General features: G+C 44.5%; 1 protein-coding gene across 6 annotated transcripts in view; it reads left to right on the top strand.

Moving 5' to 3' along the window:
* The window catches only part of KCNMA1 (potassium calcium-activated channel subfamily M alpha 1), a gene marked incomplete at both ends in the record, with an annotated part of 673,962 nt that overhangs the window by 467,521 nt on the left and 183,554 nt on the right, over positions 1-22,887 (top strand). For all 6 annotated transcript variants that reach the window (XM_084245122.1, XM_084245124.1, XM_084245123.1 and 3 more), the window contains 3 exons: positions 476-646; positions 2,212-2,303; positions 20,080-20,190. In XM_084245122.1, the coding sequence (XP_084101248.1) occupies positions 476-646; positions 2,212-2,303; positions 20,080-20,190 (374 nt within the window). The remainder of the gene's footprint in view (positions 1-475; positions 647-2,211; positions 2,304-20,079; positions 20,191-22,887) is intronic.

Below are 22,887 nucleotides of genomic sequence, written 5' to 3' on the forward strand. Positions count from 1 at the left end.
AGGCCCACCAGGCCTCTCCTTGGTCAGAATGATGGAGAAAGAGCCTCTCTCTGGGACTGTCTAGGATTCCTTTGGGAGTGCCTGTGCCAGGTCCTCTGAGGCAGAGCCAGAGCGCACAGAGAAAGGCCAAGGCAGGCTTCTCTGGCTCTTTCCTTGAGGAGAAAGCTGTAAAACGTGGCCAGAGGTGATGCCCTGAAGTTCAGCGGTTTCAAATCTTTAGCAATGAGAAAAAAAGCCAGCGAGGGCCATTTTCTTCTGTTTCTTTCCCTCTGCCCCAGCCAGCCAGGGGGTGCCATGGCACATCTCCCCCTCCTCGCTGACCTGCCCAGGGTCCTGAGTCATTACTCGTAGACCCAGGCAGGGCAGCCGGTGAAAGACCCGGCCTCCACGAGCAGTCCCCTGGCGGCTGCGTGTTTTCCAGATTCTTATATCTGTATGACGCTTTTTCTTTTTCTTCCCGGACCTCTTGCTCTAGGTGGAGAATTCAGGGGATCCATGGGAAAACTTCCAGAACAACCAGGCTCTAACGTACTGGGAATGTGTCTACTTGCTCATGGTCACCATGTCCACTGTTGGTTATGGGGACGTTTATGCAAAAACCACACTTGGGCGCCTCTTCATGGTCTTCTTCATCCTCGGGGGACTGGTAAAAAATTCTTTATTATAGTGTTGATTTTTATGGTCATTCATATTTACTGTTATCCACTATTTTGTTTTTGACACTATTTCTGTGTTAGAAGCCAGTGACTGCCTTAGTGTCAGAATCAGGCTAAGCGAATACAAACGTGGTGATGGTTTTTCTGTATATTTCTTTGGTGTGTTCAATGTGTTGTCTATAGACAGTGGCACTTTGCCCTGGACAGGGACAGCCATTTTGCCAGGAGCAAACCTCACTGTCCTAAGAATGTGATGCCCACTTACTAAGTGAGAGTGTCTGCCTCTTGGCCATGTCACTCAGCATCTGCCACCCTGTGAGGTGCGGCCCCCTGACCTGGGAGGTGCTCTCAATTTACTCCAGAGACATCTTGCGGTTTCAAGAGCGTCCCGGGTTCTTTCACAGTTTTCCCCAATCTTCCAACAAACACTGTGGCTGGGACCTGCCCTAAAGCGTAGGGCCCCCTCATCAGACATGGACTCCACATGAACCCACTAACCCCATCATGCAGCAGCATGTGGGGTGGTGCCCCCCTTAGTAAATCACAAAGTCTTACTGTTTGATGCTCTGATCCATGAAAATCACGATGGTCAGTTATGATGTGGTTTTCTAAAGGAATGTCTGGCAACACATGATGCGGGGGTCATTGCATTCTGTCTGTTCAAGGAGCTCTACATTATTTAGATTTTTGCAGAGTGTAAGGTAAGCAATTCAAATTGTAGTTCACACACAGCATTCGCCTATGTACGCCGCCCATGCATTTGTAGTATGCATACACACCTGTCTGTTTTGTATGCATATGACATATACATTTTTAAAATGTATGTAAATGCACCTGTACGGGTGTACATGAACCAAGGGGCTCCATGGTCTCCCCGAGGCCCAGTAGGTGAGGAGCCCTGATTATCCAGCCACAGCACGATGTTTGTTGGACAAAACATGGCAGGTTTGTGTTTCTCCTTGCTTTTCTTTCCTCCATTGTGATTCCCTCAGTTTACCTTATGTGCTTTTTAGTGATTTTTTTGAATGAAAACGTTTATATTTTTGAAACTGTCTTCCGATGTTTGCCTTTAATCAATTATAAAGACCTTGAGTCTCCTTTAAATTTTGATTAGAAAGAAAGGTCATCTCCCAGTCACATGTGTGTATGCATATGTGTGTTTGTGCATCTGTGAGTGTGTGTGTGTATGTGTGTGTGCAACTTCACCTGCCTATACCCCTTTCCTTATTTTTCTTCAGTTAGAAGAGGTAGACGTCAGCTTATTTATTCTTGTCTCCTTGTTTTTATCTTGACTGTGATTTTCTTTCTTTTTTTTTTTTTTTTTTTTTTTTTTTTTTTAGCTAGCTAGGTTGACTAATGTTTGCATTGTCCTGTGAATTTCAGGAGCTTGCCCTTTTTTGTGCTTTGATTTTTTAAAAAATAATACAACATATGAATATTCGAAGGTTCTATTCCTTTTGTGTTTTCAGATCTTAGTATCCCCCCTTCTGAAAAGGTCACCCCTTTCTTTGGCCTGTCTTTTTAGTCTCTCTTCTGTCTCCTATCTCCTCCTCAGGCCATGTTTGCCAGCTACGTCCCTGAAATCATAGAGTTAATAGGAAACCGCAAGAAATACGGGGGCTCCTATAGTGCGGTTAGTGGAAGAAAGTAAGTATGCCCAGAGGTTTTGCTGCCTCCACTACGGGAGAATCCTCTCTGCATGCCATTTTTTTTTTTGGCTCTTGTTTCTTTGTTTCATGCATGTAGGCAATGTTTGCCCGCTACGTGCCAGAAATCGCTGCTCTCATCCTGAGTCGGAATAAATTCGGCGGGACTTTTAACAAACATGGAGGCAGAAAGTAAGTCAGTTGCATCAGAAAAGATGTGGTTAAGTGACTTTCAGAGGTCCCTATGGCGGTGACACCTGGATCCTCTCCCACCCTACCCAGGGGCTGCTGTGAGGGAAGGGCCATGTTCTATGTGGGCAGTGATTCAACCAGAGGTTACCCAGGAAGCTATCACACAACTACCAGCCCTGTCTCCATCCAGTTTCATGCCCACCCAGCTTTCTAGGGGACGCAGTGGGTTCATCCTGGAAGGGAAGAACTACGCTTTCTATTCTGATTCCTTACAAGTAAACCTAACTTCATCCTTCACACCACCTGGCTTAGTGATCAATGTTCTACTCTCTCAGATCATGTGATGCCATCCTGTGCGGGTCTTGTGCAGTAATAACATGGGATCGTGCTCCAGCCAGGAAGCTCTAGGCAGGGCAAGCTCAAGGTCACCTTGCCTGCTGTAAGGCATTGTGGGCACATGTTGCCAGCTCTCTCTAGTTAGGAGGTACCATGTTTGTCCTCACAGAGACTCACTACTCAGTTGGAATCCCTTCTGAGCAAGAACTGTTGTGTTTGAGGTTTGTTCCTGCACTGCCTGCTCCTCCTGATGAGTCTTTTATTTGCTCCCCATACATGAATGCTTCCTTCTTAGGAGCTATTTCAATTTGTGTTAAGATCACTTGATCAATATCAATATTAATATATAGACTCATTATCAATGAATATGTTTGTTGCTAGGTACATGCAGGGGCCTCCCCACCATAGCCTTCTACCCCAGCATCATCTTGAGTGGAGAATGTTGTGGGGAAGCAGGGTAGGCTGCAAACATTCCTTACTATTTTTTTAAAGCTTTTTGGGGACATTCAGCTTTGTTTTTGCTTTGGAAGTGTCATTTCCACAGAGTAAGATGTACACATTTTTAATATACAACTAAGGAATTTATAGCTAGATGCATGCCAGTATTTGTCACCCAGACTGACAAACGGACTATTTTTACCATCATGTACTTTCTTAGTCATAGACTTGGTTTATTTTTCCCATTGGTTTTCCAATGAAGTCTTAAATGGCCAATTTTGTTTTTAGAGAAAATAAAGCTAGTAACATCACCTTTCCCCCCACGGCCTCCTCCCTGTCTGACAGTTGGCCACGTTGGTCGGAGCGAATGCCTCTCCTGCTGGCCATTCCACTGCGTCCTGAGCTCAGGTGTCCAGTCTTCCATTCAGAAAATGAGGAGGTGGAAAAAGGGTTCATTTTCTTGAACTACCCACAGGGCACCAGTTTCGGTTCAAAGGAACAAAGGACAGTGGGTGAGAGGAGGCCAGTTGGCATCTTTTCCGTGAAGGCAGCACATTCCTCCACCTTCCTGCTAATGGATCCATCCTCTTCCTATTATCTTAACAGCCCTGGATGAGATTAGAACCAAGCTGTTCTGATTTCTGGGCCATTGGTTGAATCCAAAAGGCCAAATAAGTCCAGAGATTCCCATTGGTCGTGTATTCCATGCCAAGAGGAAAACAGCTTCTCTATCTGTTTTGCCCTTAAGAAGTGAACAGGCCGCTGTAAGCAGAAGGCATGCCGAGGCTGGGGCTGTCTTTATGGTCTCCTCACCCCACTGTGTTGGCCCGCATTTCCTTAGCAAATCAATTGTCCTGAAGTCCATGTTGAAAATATTTCTTGACTGTCCAGGTAAAATTATTTTTCCCAAAATAGTTTTTCTAGTGAAATGTGGGTGGGCCTGGCAGTTTTGCTTGACAGTGAACCAGATGAGGTCCGCAGAGCAGCGCTCACTCACCCGCCCTGGTCTGCTCTGGTGCTTCTACTCCAGTCTCTACATGCTGATGCCTTCACATCATAGGCAACCTGCCGCTTTTGTTCTGGCTCAATTTATCCCCCCCTTTTTAGTTTGTTTCTCCCTTTTTCTTTTTTTCCTCCTCTTTTTATGAACACACACCCTTTGCTTTTAATGTGCTTTTTGGGTCTCCATTGTCTCCCGACCTTATGGACAGAGAATAGGTCCTGTCATCAGCACCGGGACTGTTCCTTTTACTTTACGCATTGTTTCCTGGTTCAAAAGCTAATTACTAAGTAGTTTAAAGAAGCCCTTTGGTCACTTAGATCTTTCATCAGAAAATATAAGCTTGGGGAAGGAACGGTAATAGAGGGCCATTAGCGCCCTTTGTTTGAGGTTGTTTTTCCAGTCAGTAGAACAAGATTGATGAAATGTTATGTTTGGCCAAAATTTGAGTTTTCATTTGGAATTCAGTGTTGAGAGAATGGACTGTCAGAATCAATAAGTTTTCTTTCGCTTGGGATATGGGCATGTGGTAGTAATTAGCAATATAAGGTCTTTAGTTGAGCAACCAAGCATGGATTCTGGCAGCAAACATAATGAGAAACTACAGTTGTTCTATTTCTAACGTCAAAAAGTTTCCAGATAAAATTAAATGCATTTGCAAAAGGATAGCAGCTAAACTTTGTTGAAAGCTAGAGTTCAGACTCTTAAAATAGCACGCTGCGTCCCGTGTTTTTATGTCTGCATAAATATATGTGCTGCACTCATGGACACACGTACATATACTCTGCTCCCTAGGATTTCATGTAACGAGTGCCCAGAATGTAATTAAAACATAGACATAGGGATTTGTTTATGTGTGCATATTTTATTCAGATCTATCCTCTCTAACTGTGCATTAACTTGTCAGAGAACTCGAAGTAACACATGACCCAAAGCTACAGAGACACATAACTTTGAAATTCAAAGATTATTTAAAGTCAAGAGATGTAGGCAAATACACTCAGGGTTTTGTTTATGTAACACCCAATTTCAGGATATTGGCGAGTAAGAAGATCTCACTGGCACCTCATTTTCAGTGATCATCTGTGCTCTCCTCAGGCATAATGTGAACATTTCTCTTAGTATGTCCAGAGCATCTTCACTATCAACATGGTATCATGGGCTGCAAGTGACTTGCTCCAGCATTCTCAACCATAGTCCTAACCTGACCTCCTGGAGGTCATCTGGACCACCCCACAGTACATGTGGGGGTACTTGTGTGCATGTGGGTCTGAGGCTAGCTCATGGATCTTATTGTGATATATTGGGACTCCTAAGAATAGGGACTGGAGTGTCAATAGCCAAGAGTTACCTGCATGGCCCAGATAGTCATCCTCTCCAAGTTGGTGATCATGGGGACAGTCAGATTCTTGAGCTGAGTCTCCAAATCTTATTCAAAAGATAACCCTCCTGCAGCCCAGCCTATGAGTAGCCCTTCTCATGTCCCTGACTCTTCTTCCCTTCATGTAAGGTCAAAGGTGTTCAGAGGCCGGGGAGGCAAGGGATGAGGCTCCCATGGCCTTGGGGTCCCAGATTGTCCCCCTTCTTCCCACAGCCTCTGCAGTTTCCCCCAGAGGTTTCCTCTCTGCATGTGACTCAGACCAGTCCTGGTTAGTTTATGAGAACTGACAAGATCATGGTCCGAGGTCACATGGCCAAGGGCCATGGAAAATAATCAGCCACAGAGAGGAATCCATCTGCTGTAACCCCTCAGTTAGAGGTAGCCAGGCTGGGGAGCCATCCAAACCTTGTTTTCCCATGATGGGATTCTAGAGCCCCAGACGGAGGCAGTCCTATGCCAGGTGTTTGGGACAGGCGGGATGGGATGAGTTTGGAGAATTCTACCAATTGCTGGTAGCCAAATGCTAGAGGACACAGAAAGAGACGAATGAATAAGAGGGAGGAAGGAGTAGGCAAAGAAGGCAGGAAAGTGAATATAATTAACTTGGAGGCAAGGTTCCCGGCTTGATGGGGAAGGTGACATGACCCCTTTTCTGGATGGGGGAGTAGTTGTCACAGATTAACTGGACATGAGCTCCAATTCAGGAAATCAACCTGTGAAAGTTAAATGCTAGAGGCCCTTTTTAGAACTTTTTCTTATATAGACAGAGCGGTGTACATACTTCTGGAAATGAGGTTAATCAGTATTGCTTAACACCCTAGGACTGCTTTCTATGGCAGTAATAATATGTACAAACACTCACATATTTCTTGATCCACATGGCAAGAAAGGTATTATTCTTATCCCCATTTGGAAGGGGTAAGGAATTTTCCACTGAATTTTAATATATACCATGATGGAGAGGAAGAAAAGAGTATGTGTGTCATACTGGGCTTGTCTCTTCCTTCTGCTTACCTGTAAGGATCCTGGCCCAGGGTCAAGGGTGAAAAGGTGTGGAAGGCACAAACAGGTTCTTTCTGGATTTTTCTCATTGCATCAGGCTAGATAATATTTACCTCTTGAACACTTTGTCTCACTGAGAGGTTTTCAAGGATGGACAGAGCATTGTCCACCGCCCACAATGAGACCTGTGCCTTATTTGTGGGTTTCAACACTTTCAACCCCTGCCTGACTCCATCTTTCTAGGGAGTTCATTTCCTAGGTTACCAGTTTTGATCTGCCAGACTGGAACTCCCTCCTGGGCAGAGCCTACTTGTATCATTTTAAGAAAAATGATCTTTGTCCTTGCAGACAGAACTACCAACACCCCGTTGTTCCTATGTTGGTCCATAGCGCCGTTCATAGCACTTCTCTGGTGGTGGAATTTTAACTGTTGGTGAGAATCAGTGTAGAGTTCCTACTGCAAAGTCCCCTGCAAGATACATGGTCTAGGTTCATGAAGTAGTTTGAAATTGGAATACGAATCCTCAAGAGGAGGAAGTTCTGCCTTCAACCTCAGGTATGGCCTTGGGGTTTTAAGAAGGAAGCTGAAAGCCAAGCCACAGGAGTAGATAGGATTTATCCTGCTTTTCTATTTAAAAATAAAAAGAATGATACAGTGATCACATTTTAAAGAATATCCAGTGATTTTGGAACAAAATTTCAAGAGCTGAGAACTTCTGGAGCAGGCAGATAGAGACTGCTAAATAGTTAGTGACCTGCCTGACTAACTACCCTGTTAGCATTTCTTTTGGTTCATTCATTCAGCCCGAGGACTGTCCCTGTGCCCAGCACCAGGGTTTGCTGCTGGTGCCAGGGATTTGGTGTTGAGCATCCTCCCCATGTTCCCTGTGCTCTTGGAGTTTACAGACTGCAGAAGGTTACAGGCCATGTGAAAAATACCAAGGACGGATTTTAATACATGCCACCAAAACAAAAGAGAACCCAAAAGAATAAGATTCTGTTTTAGAGCAAAACAGGGATTGTTGATCCTTCTTAAAGCAATCCAACGAGTTGACATCTCGGAGGAGAGGATGTTGCAGTCTGTTCAGCACATAAGTCCGCTTCTGTGGCCCTCTACGCCAAGGGAAGCTAACACCCTAGGTATTAGAACTCAGATTTTGTGGACCCCTCTGTTTCACACCACAGGTCTACCTGGGGATAAATCTTTGGCATTCTCATTTCTTTTTTGGGCTCTAAGTTGCCTGCACCCTACATCCGCCAAGAGCAGGCATCCTGAGCGCTCTTTTCGCTGAGCCCTTGTTTCACTCTGTGTCTTTTCTCTTATCAGAAATGGGCTCTTCATCCCCTTCCTCATTCTTTGTTGCTTTCTGAGACCATTTTCTACTCCTTCCTGCATCGCTGTCTGTGTCGACATGAAATTCCACTTCATTTTCTCACCACACTCAGCTTTTGCCCACTATTGTTCTAGACCTTTCTAATTTTTTTTTAAAGATTTGGAATTTTAAGTGACTTTATGTGCCAGAAGATGGATGAGTTCTTTACACAGACTCATTTAAGGCAGCTTCCCTGAAAAGATCACTAACATGAGCCCTGCCCTCATCTTCATTCACCCCAAAGGCGGTTTTTGAGTGCTTGCACACACCTGGCACTTGGATGGAAGCACATATCCATACCCATAACCATACCCAAATAGGCCACATCTGGGGATACATGTATTATGTGACCCCCCAAAGTGGTTGGGAGTTCAAACTTAGTAGTTACTTAAATGTATCCTCTTGGAGGGCATCTTAGAAGTGACCGTATTCCTACAGTAACTTTTCCACCTTTGCTTTTAATTTTTTAAAAATCACTTTTATTGAGATAACATTGGTTTACCACACTGTTTATGATTTAGGGGAACAGGGTCATTCCTCCTTAGGTGTATGTCATTACATCGCACCTACCACCAATACACCCAAGATCCTCCACCATAGACCACTAGCCCCTCATGACCTTGCTCCCCATATCCTTTGCTCCCCATCTGGTAGCCTAAGTTCTGCAGTCGGATTTCAAGGACTTGTTTTGGTTTGTTTTTTTTTGTTTTTGTTTTTGTCTGTTCTTTCCTTTGTTTCTTTGAATACCACATGTGTCCATGTCTGCTCTTTCTAAGAGGGCCTGACTCTAGTGCTTGGGGAGAGATGAGGTTTAACTCCTGTAGTGTTGTCGGAGTTGAGTGTCATCACCTCCTTTTCTCTCCATTAACGTGTAGTCCAGACAACACTCACTCTCCCTTCTCCATGGCCTACCAGGGTGATCTGCTCCCCTGAGGGATATTCCTGATGTCATTTATTATTTTTCTGTATCACAGATAGTGCTCTGTTGAAATGTGACTGAAGCTTTGCATGTTACACAAACTTCCCTCTCTCAACAAGTAAGACATTCAGTCCTCTCGTTGCGTGGTCCACGTGATCCTCAGCCTGAACTCCACAGCAATGTCTTCAGATTCCTAGATTTTAAAAGCCATAAATTAGCAAATCATCAACATATCACCAGGAAGGATCATCTGGTAGCGATTCTAGTCAGAAGGAAACACAGGCCCCAATAACTGATCTTCACGAAGATATGAAGAACTGTAGACAGACAGATACAGTAAATAGGAAGACAAACAGATAATTCAAGTTGACAGCCCATCTTGAACTGATTAGGCATTCTGCTTTGATTAGCATTAAACTTTGGGGGAAGGGAAAAAAATGAGATTGCCTAATACTTTGGAAAAATGACCCTTTGACTACTTCTGAAATTCAGTACACAGGCGCAGATACCAAAAGCAAGTGTCATTAGATGCTGTGCCATATAATGTAATATGCCAGGTATTCCTTTCCAATGAGAGAGTTCTTCACGGGTGTGGATGTGGGCACTTCTTTCTTTGCATCTGCTTTGGATTCTCATAAGCCACATCTTCAGTTCCTTTCAAACTTGAAGCTCTATTTAAAGAGACTTGGATGCATATTAAATCAATTTCCTGATAATACTAATGGAATGAAGCCTTGTCCCCTCTCTCCCCACCTCATTTTCCTGCTGTCTCTCTTCCCTTCCACACACTTATCAAAATGTTCCAGCTATTGTTCTGAAAACAAGAATAGAAATGGAAGTGGGAGATAAACTGTGTGCCTAAAAAAATATCGTATTCATGCCTAGACTTTTGCTCTCAATATTCTTTCTTCCATTAAAAAAACAAAACGAATTCCAAATATGACTTCTCTAATTATAATCCCTAAAAATTCTTTCTGCTCAACCTTACCTTTGATTGGGTGAATCCTTGCTGGATAGATTCAGAATCTAAAGGACAAATGCAACCACCTGAGACTAAGTTGCACATGTTTTCTGGCTTCCTGCTGTGTCATTCATTCTGATAGAAGTCTTTCTGGAACTGTGCAAAGTGGTTCCTAGTAAATTTGGGTTCATCCTACTGGTGTTGTTATCATACATGGAAAATAAAGCAGGATATTTTCTAACTGACCAAGTCAGTATCTCTCTTTAAAAAGCTGTAGAGGGTGATGCAATGTGAAACTCATAGAAATCTAATATGTTGCTCTCATGGGGGTCAGGCCTGTACTGGTATTGCATAACAGTGGCCCGCTCCCATATCTGGAACCACAGGGACTGCTCCAAATGTGGTGCTGGTTGTCAATAAAAGCACCCTTCCATTAAGGGAGACATAGAGGCACTTCAGAGGAGATATATGCCCGTCACTGTGAGTAGGTTTATAACCTTCACCACCAACTTCAAAGACAAAATACACTGAAAGTGCCTGTCCCAACAACTTTGCTCAGCAAACAATTACTTGAGCACCCGCCATGTGTTGGGCACTGTGCTAGGTTCTAGGGTTAAAAGAATAAGCAAGAAATTATGAAACTTGCTCTTCTGAAACTTACATGAGACTTTGACCAATCACAACCATCCGAGGAGGCAGTGGCAGAGAAGCAGAAGCTTGATTCTGTGGGAGCAGTGTCCCCATGAAATTCTCTTTCTGGCAGGAGTTTTATTCAACAAAAGCAAGCAGCAAGCATGAAGGCTGCAGTCACTACAGAGTGAATGCTCCTGAAGGCATTTGGTAATTCTCATTGTTAAACGTGCCTGTTGGAGTAATTTAGGGCAAAGGTAATAGCAGGGTGGCTTGTACACCTATAAAACCAAAAGCTCTAAAGATGCAAAGGATCTAAAGAAAGTGTCAGAGGAACTAAGGGGGGCGGCTAACACCACCCTGAGTTCCACTCCTTTCCATACCTTACAATCACCCTTCTGTGGCCTGTTCTGCCTCAGCAAGCCTTGGAACCTGGGAATTCCTGCCAGCGCTCACATGTGTAACAGATGCTGGAGGTCTGCTGAGGTCCATGCAAGTGTGTGGCTGGGTTTACTCAGAGTGGATGGCTTGCAGCCGATGCCAGCTGGGGTGACATCCTTGGGTGTGGTTGGGGAACAAGGCCAGGACATGTCAACATATTGTCATTGTGGAAGGGTCCATCTCATATGCTCTAGGGATTTACCAGGGATGTGAGGGAGGGAGTTTGGGGCTCACTTTAAATAGTAAAGCTAGCATGCTGCTTCTGTACTAGGCAGAATGAAGAACCATTTATTTGCTTAGACTCATCTTTAAAAGATTTATTTATTTTTATGCATACAAGAGCTGGGGTACAGGCCAGAGATGTGGGGGGGCGAGAGGATCCACCAGAGACAGAGTGGGGAACAGAACAGGCAGACTGACTGAAATATACTGCTGAGGGGAGCAGCGGGCGAGTCAGGAGAGGTCTGCTCACCATGTGGGTAGCTCCCTGGCTGGGGATCGAACTCATGCTGCAGTGGCTGCGGTTAGCTTCAAGGGTTGGTTGCATCTTAACCCCTTGCACCACCAGGGAGGCCCTAGACTCATCTTTATCTCCAAAGGGTGTAACCAAATTTTTCCTTCTCTTCTCTTGGTGCCTCTTGCTTAGAAGGTAGCATTACCAGGTGGAGGCAGACAGATCTGCTTTGATGTGAATAGATGAAATTTCAGTGCTCTGACTTCTCTATAAGAGCAGAGAACCATCTAGGATTAGAAGTTTAGCAATGGGGTTAATAAAATGTGAAGGCTTGAGGATGTGGAGGAAATAAACAGGAATCTTTTATGTAAGAAGACTTTATCATTCTTTTTCTGGGAAGGAAAGAGGGAAAGAGGAAAGAGAAAGAAGCCAAAATTATGGTGATAATACCTGCATACTGGGTTATTATGAAAATTAAATGAGAAATTAAAAATAAGTTAAGCAAATCTATCAACTAAAGTCCTTTGGTTTCAGGGAAGAAAAACAGATTCTTGCAGACTTAAGCAGAAAAGGAATTTTGAGAGGAAGGGGAAGGTCAGAGTACCTGTGGAACTCAAAAGAAAGCTGAAGAGCAAGATCTCAGAAAGCACAGAGACCATCAGAGAAGCAGCTCTGGGATCCAGGAAGCAGAGGCTTAGGGCTAGACTCTAGCAGCCTTGCCATCAGACTGCATCTTCCCCCACCATGAATTTAATGTCCGTTTACTCAAGATCCGAAGCACTGATTGACCTGGCATGGGCAGAGGACTTTGCTTCAAGGTCTATATACTGCTTCTATTTACTGAGACTGATTCTGGTGGCGACACAGCAGATCCCCAAATTATAAATGAAGTGAAGGATAGGTGTATGTGGGACAGATCAATACACCTACTATCTCCCACACTGAGCTTCTTAGTATTTATTTTTCGGACTTGGGCTGAGGCTCCTTGTAAGCTACAAGCTATCAAAGATGGCTGATCGGCCATTGCATGTGGTCCATTTTGGAGTCTCACTACGATTGGGATGGTGCAGGTGCAGATACAGATCCCTCTGGCGTGGTTTAGGACCTGACCCTCTGCATATGATGGGATGTTCCCTCTTCATACAGAAAGTTCTTACTTGGTCAGGACATCCCAGTGTTCTCCGTTTGGGCTACCAGTAGTATGTCCTTTGACCTTGAGGTTCTATTTTATAGAGGTGCCCTTGCTGCACTGTTGGGACCTATAAGCTCAGCGTTCTACCCCATTTAGGGAAATAGCAACACAGCCTTTCTCCTCCAGAATGGCTCTGTTGACAGCTGGATACGATGATTCTTTTATTCCCTTCCTCACTAGGAGGGAGAAGGCATTTCCTTCCTTTGTGATTAGCAAAGTAGGAGATGAGGTCCTGGGTAGGAAACGATCTTATCTCTTAGCCAACTGGGCTCTGATCTCCTTTCTTCTTTGCTTGCTTTAAAAAAAAAAAAAAAAAACTGGTTTTAGCAGGAAATAGTTAAAGTAAGTTTTGGGGACTGTGGACACAATAGCGCTTGTGATTATTTTGTTTTCATGTTTGTCCAGCTTTCACATACTGTTCTCGCAATAGTGAGTGGTAGTAGATTTAAAGTAGCAGAATAATCCAATGATTTAACAGGTTTTTAGTGAACTAGCTGCTAAATTTCTTCTATGCTTACCATGGTAAAGGCCATTCAATCCAAGCATGCTTCATCAACCAGTCCATGGGTCAACAAATAGTTCTTGAATCCAGCAAGTTTTGGGGATCCTGAGCTAGGTCCCAGAGTGTGGTGGAAGACAGCTACTCTGGGGACCACGTAGCCTGGAGTTCACTTTTTTTTTAAATTTTTTTAAAGATTTATTTATTTATTTATTTATTTATTTATTTATTTATTTATTTATTTATTTATACAAGCACTGGGTACAGTCAGAAGCGCGGGAGGGTGAGAGAATTCACCAGAGCCAGAGCGGGGAGCAGAGCAGGCAGAAGGACCGAAGTACACTGCTGAGGGGAGCAGCGGGCGGCAGGAGAGGTCTGTGCGCCATGTGGGACCCTCGCCCGGCAGCCGGGGATCGAACTGGCGCTGCAGAGGCTGCGGGCAGCTTAGCAACCCAGCGCTCAACTGCTGTGCCACAGGGGAGGCCCTGGAGTTCGCTTTTGTTGTCAAAGATGACCCCCTGACCCCCCTCCAGGAGAGTTTGTTTCTTTGGAACAAGTGGAAGTGAGAATGCAGGAATGGGATTCGCATTCTTCCTTTTGGGCATTAGAATGATGCTCCTGCAGGGAAAGCCTGGATGACAGTCACCCTGAAGAACAGGACCCAGATCAGACAAAGCAGCCAAAAAAAGTGACTAACAGGTGACATGGAATCTAAAGCCCAGCATCTTTCTAAACCTCAGCTCACTTGAAACAGAATCTTGGAGAGGTGGTTATGGAGACACTGGATGGTTCAAATTCAACCACAAGGAATAAGGAGAACTTTTTGTGCTAACCACAGTGTGATTGTGAGCGCCCTTGCCACCCCCACCTTGCTTTGTGTATGATAAAGTGCTGCTGAATTCCCTTGACAAGTACTTCTTAAAATTCATTCCCATTGCATCAGGGGCTACCAGTGGTGGGGGTTGTTGTGGGGAGGGGGAAAGAGAAAAGCATGATTAGAAGGCTCAGCAGAAAGACAGAAGAGATTCTAGCATATGTATTTGATATAAATATTATAGTTTTACAGAGACATCTAGATCAATATATGCCACATTTCATCTACCTCTTTGACAAAGTGAGCACAATGTATTCAGGGAAAGCTGTATAGGATTTTCAATTTACTCTGTATGATTTATTGTGACAGGATAGCTATGGGTTTTTTAAGTTCTTTATACTTGTTCCAGTAAAAATGGATATAGTATCTTTAAAAATAAACAGCCCAGAGCTGTGCATTTTACATTGTCTTGCTAGAGAGAGGCTCTGTTAAAGAGATCTAAGACCTCCTTGCCCTTGGGGAACCTGATGCAGTCAGATTTGCTCTTTAGTTTTTTTGGGGGGTGAGGGGAGGGCAGTGAGGAGAGTAAATAGAGAACTGAATCAGGAAGTTATTGCAGACGTCTAGACAAGATACGATGATTCTGTGAACTAGGGTGGGGCAAGGAAGTGGGGTCTTAGGGGAGGATTCATCAGTGTCTATCAAGTCTGGGTCTCTTCATTTTATAGTGACTGACCCCAGGCCACACAAAAGTGGCACCCCAGTCTCGGTCTCCCAGCCCAAGCTACTTTTGGTGCAAACAGCTGCTTCCTCTATTTAGAAGGCATCAACTAAGTGATAGGTCTGCCCGTGCTCGTGCTCTGGTATTCACCTTGTGCTGAATCTCTGGACCTCAGTTTCCACATCAAAGTAATGACTGACTTAAGCTAAACATTCTCCAAGGGCCTTTCTGATGCTAAGATAAACAGGGGGCTATGGAAGGGGGTCCATCACTGTCATTGTTCCCATTTTCAAAGGCCACCAACTTTAAAAAACCCGAGTCTTTTAAAAAGTGTGCCGATTTTTGTTGTCATTGAGCTGAACTCAGCCTCAGTGGATCTCTGGATGCCTCATTCCTGGGAGCTTGAAAAGCTCCTGTTAGCCCTTCAGATGCTCCTTGTATGCCTTGTGTGCCTTGTATGCCCCTAAATTGGTCATTCTACATGGCTTCAGTGGAATTGAGATCTGAAACTGAGGTTCCAACTCAACTGGGACATTCTTGCTTTCCTGATCCATCACCAAGAAGAGTAGGGCATTGAAGAGATGTTCAGAATTTCCTTCTGGCTTTGGAGATGGTGAATAATGGGAGAAGTTCATCAACATATTTTTAGTGAAGATGTCGGACATGAAATAAGGAATGGCCAGTTTTCTGGTGAACGCTGATAGACTTAGTCATCAAACATTATCCCAGTTCTGATTAACGTATACTCAAACATTTGATTACAGTCTTGCCCCAGGGCCCACCAGGATTACCCACCCTTAATTCAATCCAGCCCATGTTTATGGAACTCGTACCCCAAACCAGGCATACTTGCTTACATTGGATGAGTAACTCCTTTCTACCAAATCCCATCTGCTACTATTTTGGCATTTAAGATGCTTCCTTGTACATCTGAGATGGGTCTTTTTATCCAAGTCATGACATTAGTTTATCCCAAGAAATATTTGCTCACAGAACAAGACAAAACTCAAAAACAAAGAAGGCCATAAGATCACAAATGGTTATTGATTTGCATTTGTTCACTACCTTCACAAACTGAGTAGTCGGGCCCTCTTGAAATCAGTCATTAAGATAGTCAGTCGGATAAAGTTCAAATCCAGAGCTATAGATGAAAACATCTTTAGCTACCTTCATAGCATGATCTTCCTAAATATTCTTTATTGTTAATGGGTCATTTAGGTTCTCTTATCCTCTGACTCATTGGACTGGTAAGGAACTACACATGACACAGATCATCTAAGTGACATGTGCATTGCTTTGCAGCCCTTGGCTGGCCAGATTATGTGTCTTAAGTTTAAAACTCGGTTAAAGTCTCTGCCATTATTCTGTCTTTGTTCTGAACAGGTGTGGCCAGAATCTACTGAGTCACTTGATGACTTTAATGAAGTCCATCTCTGTCCATCCCAGTCCTCAGACTAAGCCTTTGTCCTGGTCCACTGAGGAGAACCACTCCCTACCCCCTGCCGCCCAACCCCTTCTACCATGTGTCTAGGAGGAACCTCTACTTGGCAAGCCCTGCCCGTCATGCAGGAGCAGAAATTGATATACTCCAGCCTCTGCTCTCTACTCCATCACCTTGGTTTTAGTGAAAATTAGGGTTGGAGACCTAGGTCACATCCTGGACAAGTAGCTTTACTTTCTGTGGGACGTAAACTTAAGGACATTGATGTTGAAAGGTAATCTGAAAAGATACAGATGTTTGGAGCACTGTCTAGGATAATAGATGAGATTCTGATATACTACTCACTGGGATAGTAGAATTGTTTGAGGATCAGGTGAGAGTATAGGGGCCACAGAGCACTTTATATCTATAATCTAGCGATCAGATCTCACAGGAATCTTGCCATTTAATCATGTTTAGGATGGGCCTTTCACATGTGTTATCTATTTAAATAAATCTTAGGATAATCTCATGAATCAGGTACTAGCTCCAGCCCCTCAGACACTCTGACTTTATAGTTGTAAAGTGCAGAATTGGTACCTTGCCCAAGACTATTTAGTTATTTCGTGTCTGTTCTGAGCTCATGCAGGGTTATCAAAGTATGAATCTCACATGGTAGATTTGTAGGTGTCACGGAAGTTGGCAGAGATCATTTTGGCTGAGGAGCTTTTGGGCATTCTTCATTCCATGCACTGTGAACAGCCATCACTCTGCTCCCAAGGAGTGCACCCTGCTGTCCATCTTAAAACATCTTCAGTTATATTTTTAATCACTACAAATGCAAGAAACTCACCTTTTTCCCCCCAGCAAGAATATCACTAAACTGATGCCCCTGGAATTTTCAAAAGTCCTGAAAATTTTCTGGAGAATAATTTTTTCCCTTCCACCATCCATCCTGATCCTGCCGGGCATCCTGTGCTCCCTCAGTCAGGGGCTGGGCTGGTCAGAGAAGCTCTTTGCATGCAGATGCTGAGTTAGAGAGGCAGCCTCTCCCCATGCATCAATTCCAACTGCATTCAAACATTTTCAATATGTGGGCTCCTTGATATCTTTCACTGTATGGAAAACAAAATGGAGGGAAATGATTATTGGCACAAAAGGGGGAAGCCGTAAATCTTCAAATCAGATATAGGACAGATTGGAACAATATGGGTTCTCCAAGGTTGCCATGATAATGTACCTAATAACTCTCCTTGGGCAAAAAGGCAATCTGCTTTCAATCAATCTCGTTTTTTTTTTTTCCTGAGCAAAAATACCAATTACGTTGAAGGAGGCTTTTTTTCTTCCTTTTTGATAAAGACGGCTCTCCACCTCAGAAATCATGCTGTAGCTTAAAGATATATATTTTCAATTGTCTAGAATGGTATTGGACAGCTAGCACCAAATGAGAAAAGTCAATCCTTTTTCCCTCCCCTCTCCTGCCAGCATTTGTCTACTTCTTAAGAGAAGTGAAAGCTAATTAAAGGCTTAAGGGATAATATTGATTGCATTGGAATATATTTTATATGTGCCCAAGCACATTTTCAACAAAAAGAACCCTGACTCTTTCTACGGCTGAATAAATCAGCTGGCTGAGCCTTTGATTCAAGGGTGAGAGAGGTGAACTCATCTCCTTCCCTTCCACTTCTCACACATCTGTCCTAGAGATGAATGACTTCAGAAGGGAAAAAAGGGATTCTGGCAGCTGTTCATTCAGTTCTTTGCATCTATGATAGGAAGGAAGAATGTGCACGCGTTTCCCAGGACCTCTGGTGGAATTTTGTCCAATTCTCAATAATAACCAGGCTTATGCCAGTGTAGAACTTTGAGCTGTACAGGGCTTGGTGCAGGAGATTGCTGGGCAGTAATCACCTCTCGGCTTTCTCATCTCTCAAATGGGGATAAGTGGCTCACCGGGGATCAAACACAACCCTGGTGGCGGAGCACAGGATCATGTCCAATTTTCACATCCACAGGAAGAGCTCCGACCCTGTATCAGACCCATGGGGGGAAATGCCATACAGTGGCTTTATGCTGCTCTTGTTCTCAGTCATGGAACTCTGTGGGCAGAAAGCATTAGAATTACCCCTAAATCACCCCACTGTCATTTGTGGAGAGATCAGATCAGGAGGGAGATCCTGTTTCTTGGTCACTTTGTGCACATGCCTGGCAAATTCGCCATCAGAAATCTGACTCAGAATGTGTAAATTCACCTGCAGTCTGTTTTGTCCCTATAAATGAACACAGGCCATGAGAAACATTTGCAGATATGACCTGGTAAATATATATGTAATCAAGTGTTCTGTGTTCATTGTGCATTCTGACATAGTATGTGTTTCAGGAGGGGGTTAATCACATGGGTTTTGGACATGAAATTTGGATGGGGATTTCCCTTAACCTAGCAGGTACCCACCAGAGAGCAGAGCGATGAGTTGAAACATCTCTGCTGAGGTAGCCCTTAAACGTTCTCCCTCCCCTGTGGCCTCTGCTTGCCCGATGGCTAAGTGCAGCACCGTAACAATAACGTCCATAATGGTCATATTATTAACTGCATCGTGCATATTATTGATTTACTCTTTGTTCTGCATCATTATCCTTTCACCAATGAGTTTACTGCATTATTCTCACATACTTAGTCAAGCACCAAATTACATCGAAAGGGCAGGCTCTTGTAATGACATCTAATGGAACATTACATAAGCCATCATCACTGTCTTCCTATTAAGAGCCGCCTCCAGCCAATGAGCTTGCTGCCTTATTGGAATGCACATAGAGCGATTATGAAGTGCCACAGACCTGGCCATTCTCAATTTTTCCCACAAAAGTGCCACCTGCCCGTGTCTCAGAGCCCAGCCAGGGACCCAGCCTCTATCACTACTAGCTTGAGGGCACGGGGACCTGAGTCGAACCTCTCAGTCCAGTCTCTTTCCTAAAAGTCCTGGGTTTTAATCTCCACAGGCAGTCCTATGGCTTTGGATCTTGGGGCTGGCTCTAGCACCTAAGTGCTTGCTCCCAATCGGGCATGGGGTGGGAAAGAAGTGGCTGCTGATCGCCAGATGTCATATTAGATGACTCAGGAGCCCATGATGTTGGTGGGATTATTGTTGCAGCAGTTCTGAAACAGGGGCTCATGTCAGGGGTGCCACCATCTCCAGGAATAGAAGTCCAAAGCACCCTGACCAAAGCAGATGGCTCCTACTCCCTCCCTTCCTGGCTTCTCTCCATCTTAAAGTAAATTCCTGGGACTCTTCTGGAAATGCTCAGCACCCTAAGGTAGCAGTGCTGTGCCAGGGAGGCACTGCCTGCGGCATGATCTCCCATTCCGTAGGCATCCCAGCCCCATTTAGCCCTGAGTAATGCTCACTTACTGTAAAGTGTTACATGCCCCCATTGTTGGAGGAGTTATGGTGGAAAAATGCAAAATTTCCTTTTTACTGCTTATGGCCAGCAGAGCCCATAACGTGTCAAGCCGCACATTAGCCACCCTGATAAAAGTCCGCTTTCTTACACACAAAATCATCGTTTCAGCAAGATTTGTTATCTCATTACCTGATAAGCTCTATGTCATAAACCAAGACTCATTCGGTAAATCTCCCGGGAAGACGCTTTGTGGGCAGAAAGGGAGAGATATGAATCTGCAAGGGACTTGATAATGCAGCATTTAAACGCAAGCATAATGTCACTTATTGTTAAATGCATAAAACCACTTGGCCAAATGGTTGGGCTTCTAATAGGATTTTGTGCAGCATCAGGTGAGACGCCATATGCCTTTTCTGTTGAGGAGTCTCTGAGCACCTGCCAGTGCCGCTGCTTTGCCTCGCAGCCCTCTGGGACGGGAGCTGGGCTTACTGAGGGCTTGCGGGAGATGGATGCTTCCCTGCAGCTTCGAGCTTCCTCTGTCTTGCTCGGGTGGGGTGCTGGGTTGGGGCTGCGCCAACCTCATCTAATTGGCCTCTTCTGTTCAGGCACATAGTGGTCTGTGGACACATCACACTGGAGAGTGTTTCCAACTTCCTGAAGGACTTTCTGCACAAGGATCGGGATGATGTCAATGTGGAGATCGTCTTTCTTCACAAGTAAGAGACCCTTTTAAGCAACTAGGCACCCCTTGAGAGAATCCCTGGGTGTTTATAAAAGTGGGGTTTTGGGGCAGTATTAGAGGGCAGGGAAGGGTTGAATCAGTTGTGATCCCTGCTGACCTCAATGGAGAGGACAATATGAAACCAGTAGAAAAGGAAGCAACACACACTAGTTCAGTGGTGAGAGCAGAAGCTAAGCTGCCTCTGGAGATAATTCTAGCAAATAATGGTTGAGTTTATGATGAGACAGACACATCACTACTGTCCCCTCAGCTGTCTGGATACGTGGGATCTGGATGTGTCCTCAGGTGGAATGGTTAGCTGCATTGGTGTGGCTACTTGATGCGGGCAGGAGTGCCATAGTGATCAGTCAAAACACAAACCTAACAGGAGGCAGGGGAGCGGTAATGGTTGCCTTCCTAGAACCCTCTGGCGTGGGACTCTGAGCCTGTGTACAGTCTCTCAGTCGCACAGGGAGCAATACTGCATGCTCTGGACTCAGAGTACTCACTTCGAATTTTGGCTCAATCAATTACTGACTAAACAAATTGATTAACCCTGTGTCTCAGTCTCCACATCCATAAAATGGGGAGATCATAATGGTTTCTCTCTACATCTTTGGGCTATATGTAAGAATGCAAAGACGTAACCCATGTAACGTGTACAAAGCAGAGTCAGATTTGCAGTGAGTTCTCAATAACTGTTAGCTGTTACCATGACAGGAAAAATAGATTAGGCAAATGACAGGAAAAATATATTAGGCTGCATAATAAACTAAGGAGGTTGGTCTTATATTTGCTTCATAGGTGAGGAGAGCTAGCTATCTCTCTTCCACCCCAGGGTTTAAGCTTTGCCCGATCCCCTTTTTGGAAAAATGTAGTCTGCCACAGGAATGGAGAGTTGGGGATTCAGGCAGGATGACATGGGTGGCAAGGAGCATTTTGGGGTCAGCCATGGCCCGAGTGTTCCCCAGCTCAAATGTTGGTGCTGGCTGGATATGGGGTTGACTGCCCAGGAGGCCATCCTGGTTTGGGAACTCACTGAGGTTGACTTCTCTACAAGTTCAGTCCCGGGCCGTCCTTTCTTTCTAGCATTTGTTCAATGAATACCAAATTGTTCACCACGGGGGCCTCCTTGGTGGCGCAAGGGGTTAAAATCTCAGCGCTACCAAGCTATCCACAGCCAGTGCATCATGAGTTCAATCCGTGGCCAGGGAGCTGACCCACTTGGCACCTCAGACCTCTCCTCTCACAAGCTGTACCCCTCAGCAGTGTATTTCAGTGGATCTGCCTGTTCTGGCCCCAGTCTGTCTCTGGTGAATCCTCTCAGCCCCTGTACCTCTGTCCTAGGCCCCAGCTCTTGTATGCATAAATAAATAAAACAGTCTTAAACAAACAAAAAAAATGTTCACCATGTTAGAGCACCAGCACTGACTTCTCCAAAATTCTGAAAAGACTGCCTTGGCCAGGGGCACAGGAGTAGTACTCAAAGATCCAAGTCAGTGTCTCACCAGTGGGGCCTGTGCTCTACTGAGCCTCCTGGATGGTTCAGAAGTGCAGCCCTGAACCATGCCCTCATGTTGGTTGGGCATTTCCAGATGAGCACATCCACATGCTACAATTAGATCACAACATCGATCTGTATTAATGGATGGAGTCAATTTAATTGAGTGGCAGAACCACATGAAGTATCTGTATCAGGGGAAGAACCCAGCTTTTTGCATTACCAGGGATGTTTTCCTGCATCTGGAAATCTCAGATTTGCACAGCCAGTGCCCTTTTCTTGCACACTGCTGCCTGTGAATGCTTCAATTGCTAGGATTCACCTCTGTGTCCCTAGCATCTGTCAGTGTCAACATCTTAGTAGATGGCCCAGTTAATTAACCTCTCGAAGCTTTGGGTTAATAGTAAACCTTCCTGTAGGGGTGTTTTGAGGTTTAAATAAGTTAATACTTGTCAAGTGCTCAGAATGGTGTCTGCCACATAGTAAATGATCAAAAACAGGATTATTATTACTAAGTACCTAATCAAGGCTAGGCAAGCATTGATTAACACCTGGTCGGAATGTAGGTTCTAACTAATACCATCCTTCAGTACCTAGCACCTTTCCGTGAGCAGGTGCTTTTCATCTCTGCAGAGTTTGATGATTGAATAGATCAATCAGTTATTTCAATCCTTGTCTGCCAATGGGAAAGACGTCTGTACATCCCAGCACTAAGAATGTGAGATAGTGTACACGTGTGAATCAACAGCTGTACTGAGAGTAAGTGGATTATCTGGCTGCTTAGATGTGACAGTTTTTAACCAGACCTTGTGGTCCTTGAGGTAGAGGCATAGGGGAAAGGCAGCTGATGGAAGGAACAAAGGTTACCAAGGAGCCTTTCACTTGCTCCTGATGTCCCAACCTCTATTTCTCTGTTCATAAAATAGGGATTCTATACACACCAAAGTCCAAGGCATTTGCTTCATAGGTCTCGGACTGTGTAGAGATCGTGAACCACTCTAATTGACCTTGGTGCTGGTTTGGGTTTTCACTTGGGCTGGTTTTTACTCTTTCTGAGTGTAAGACTTTTACTTATGGCAAGAAAGGAGACTACTTTGAAGATGCAAGCCCTTTTTGGTGATCTGAGAGAAGGGCTCCAGAGAGCTGATACCTGTATGTGTTTTAATGATGACCATTTCTTCTCTCCCTAAA

The sequence above is a fragment of the Talpa europaea genome (assembly GCF_964194135.1).
Source record: "Talpa europaea genome assembly, chromosome: 10".
NCBI lineage: Eukaryota > Metazoa > Chordata > Mammalia > Eulipotyphla > Talpidae > Talpa > Talpa europaea.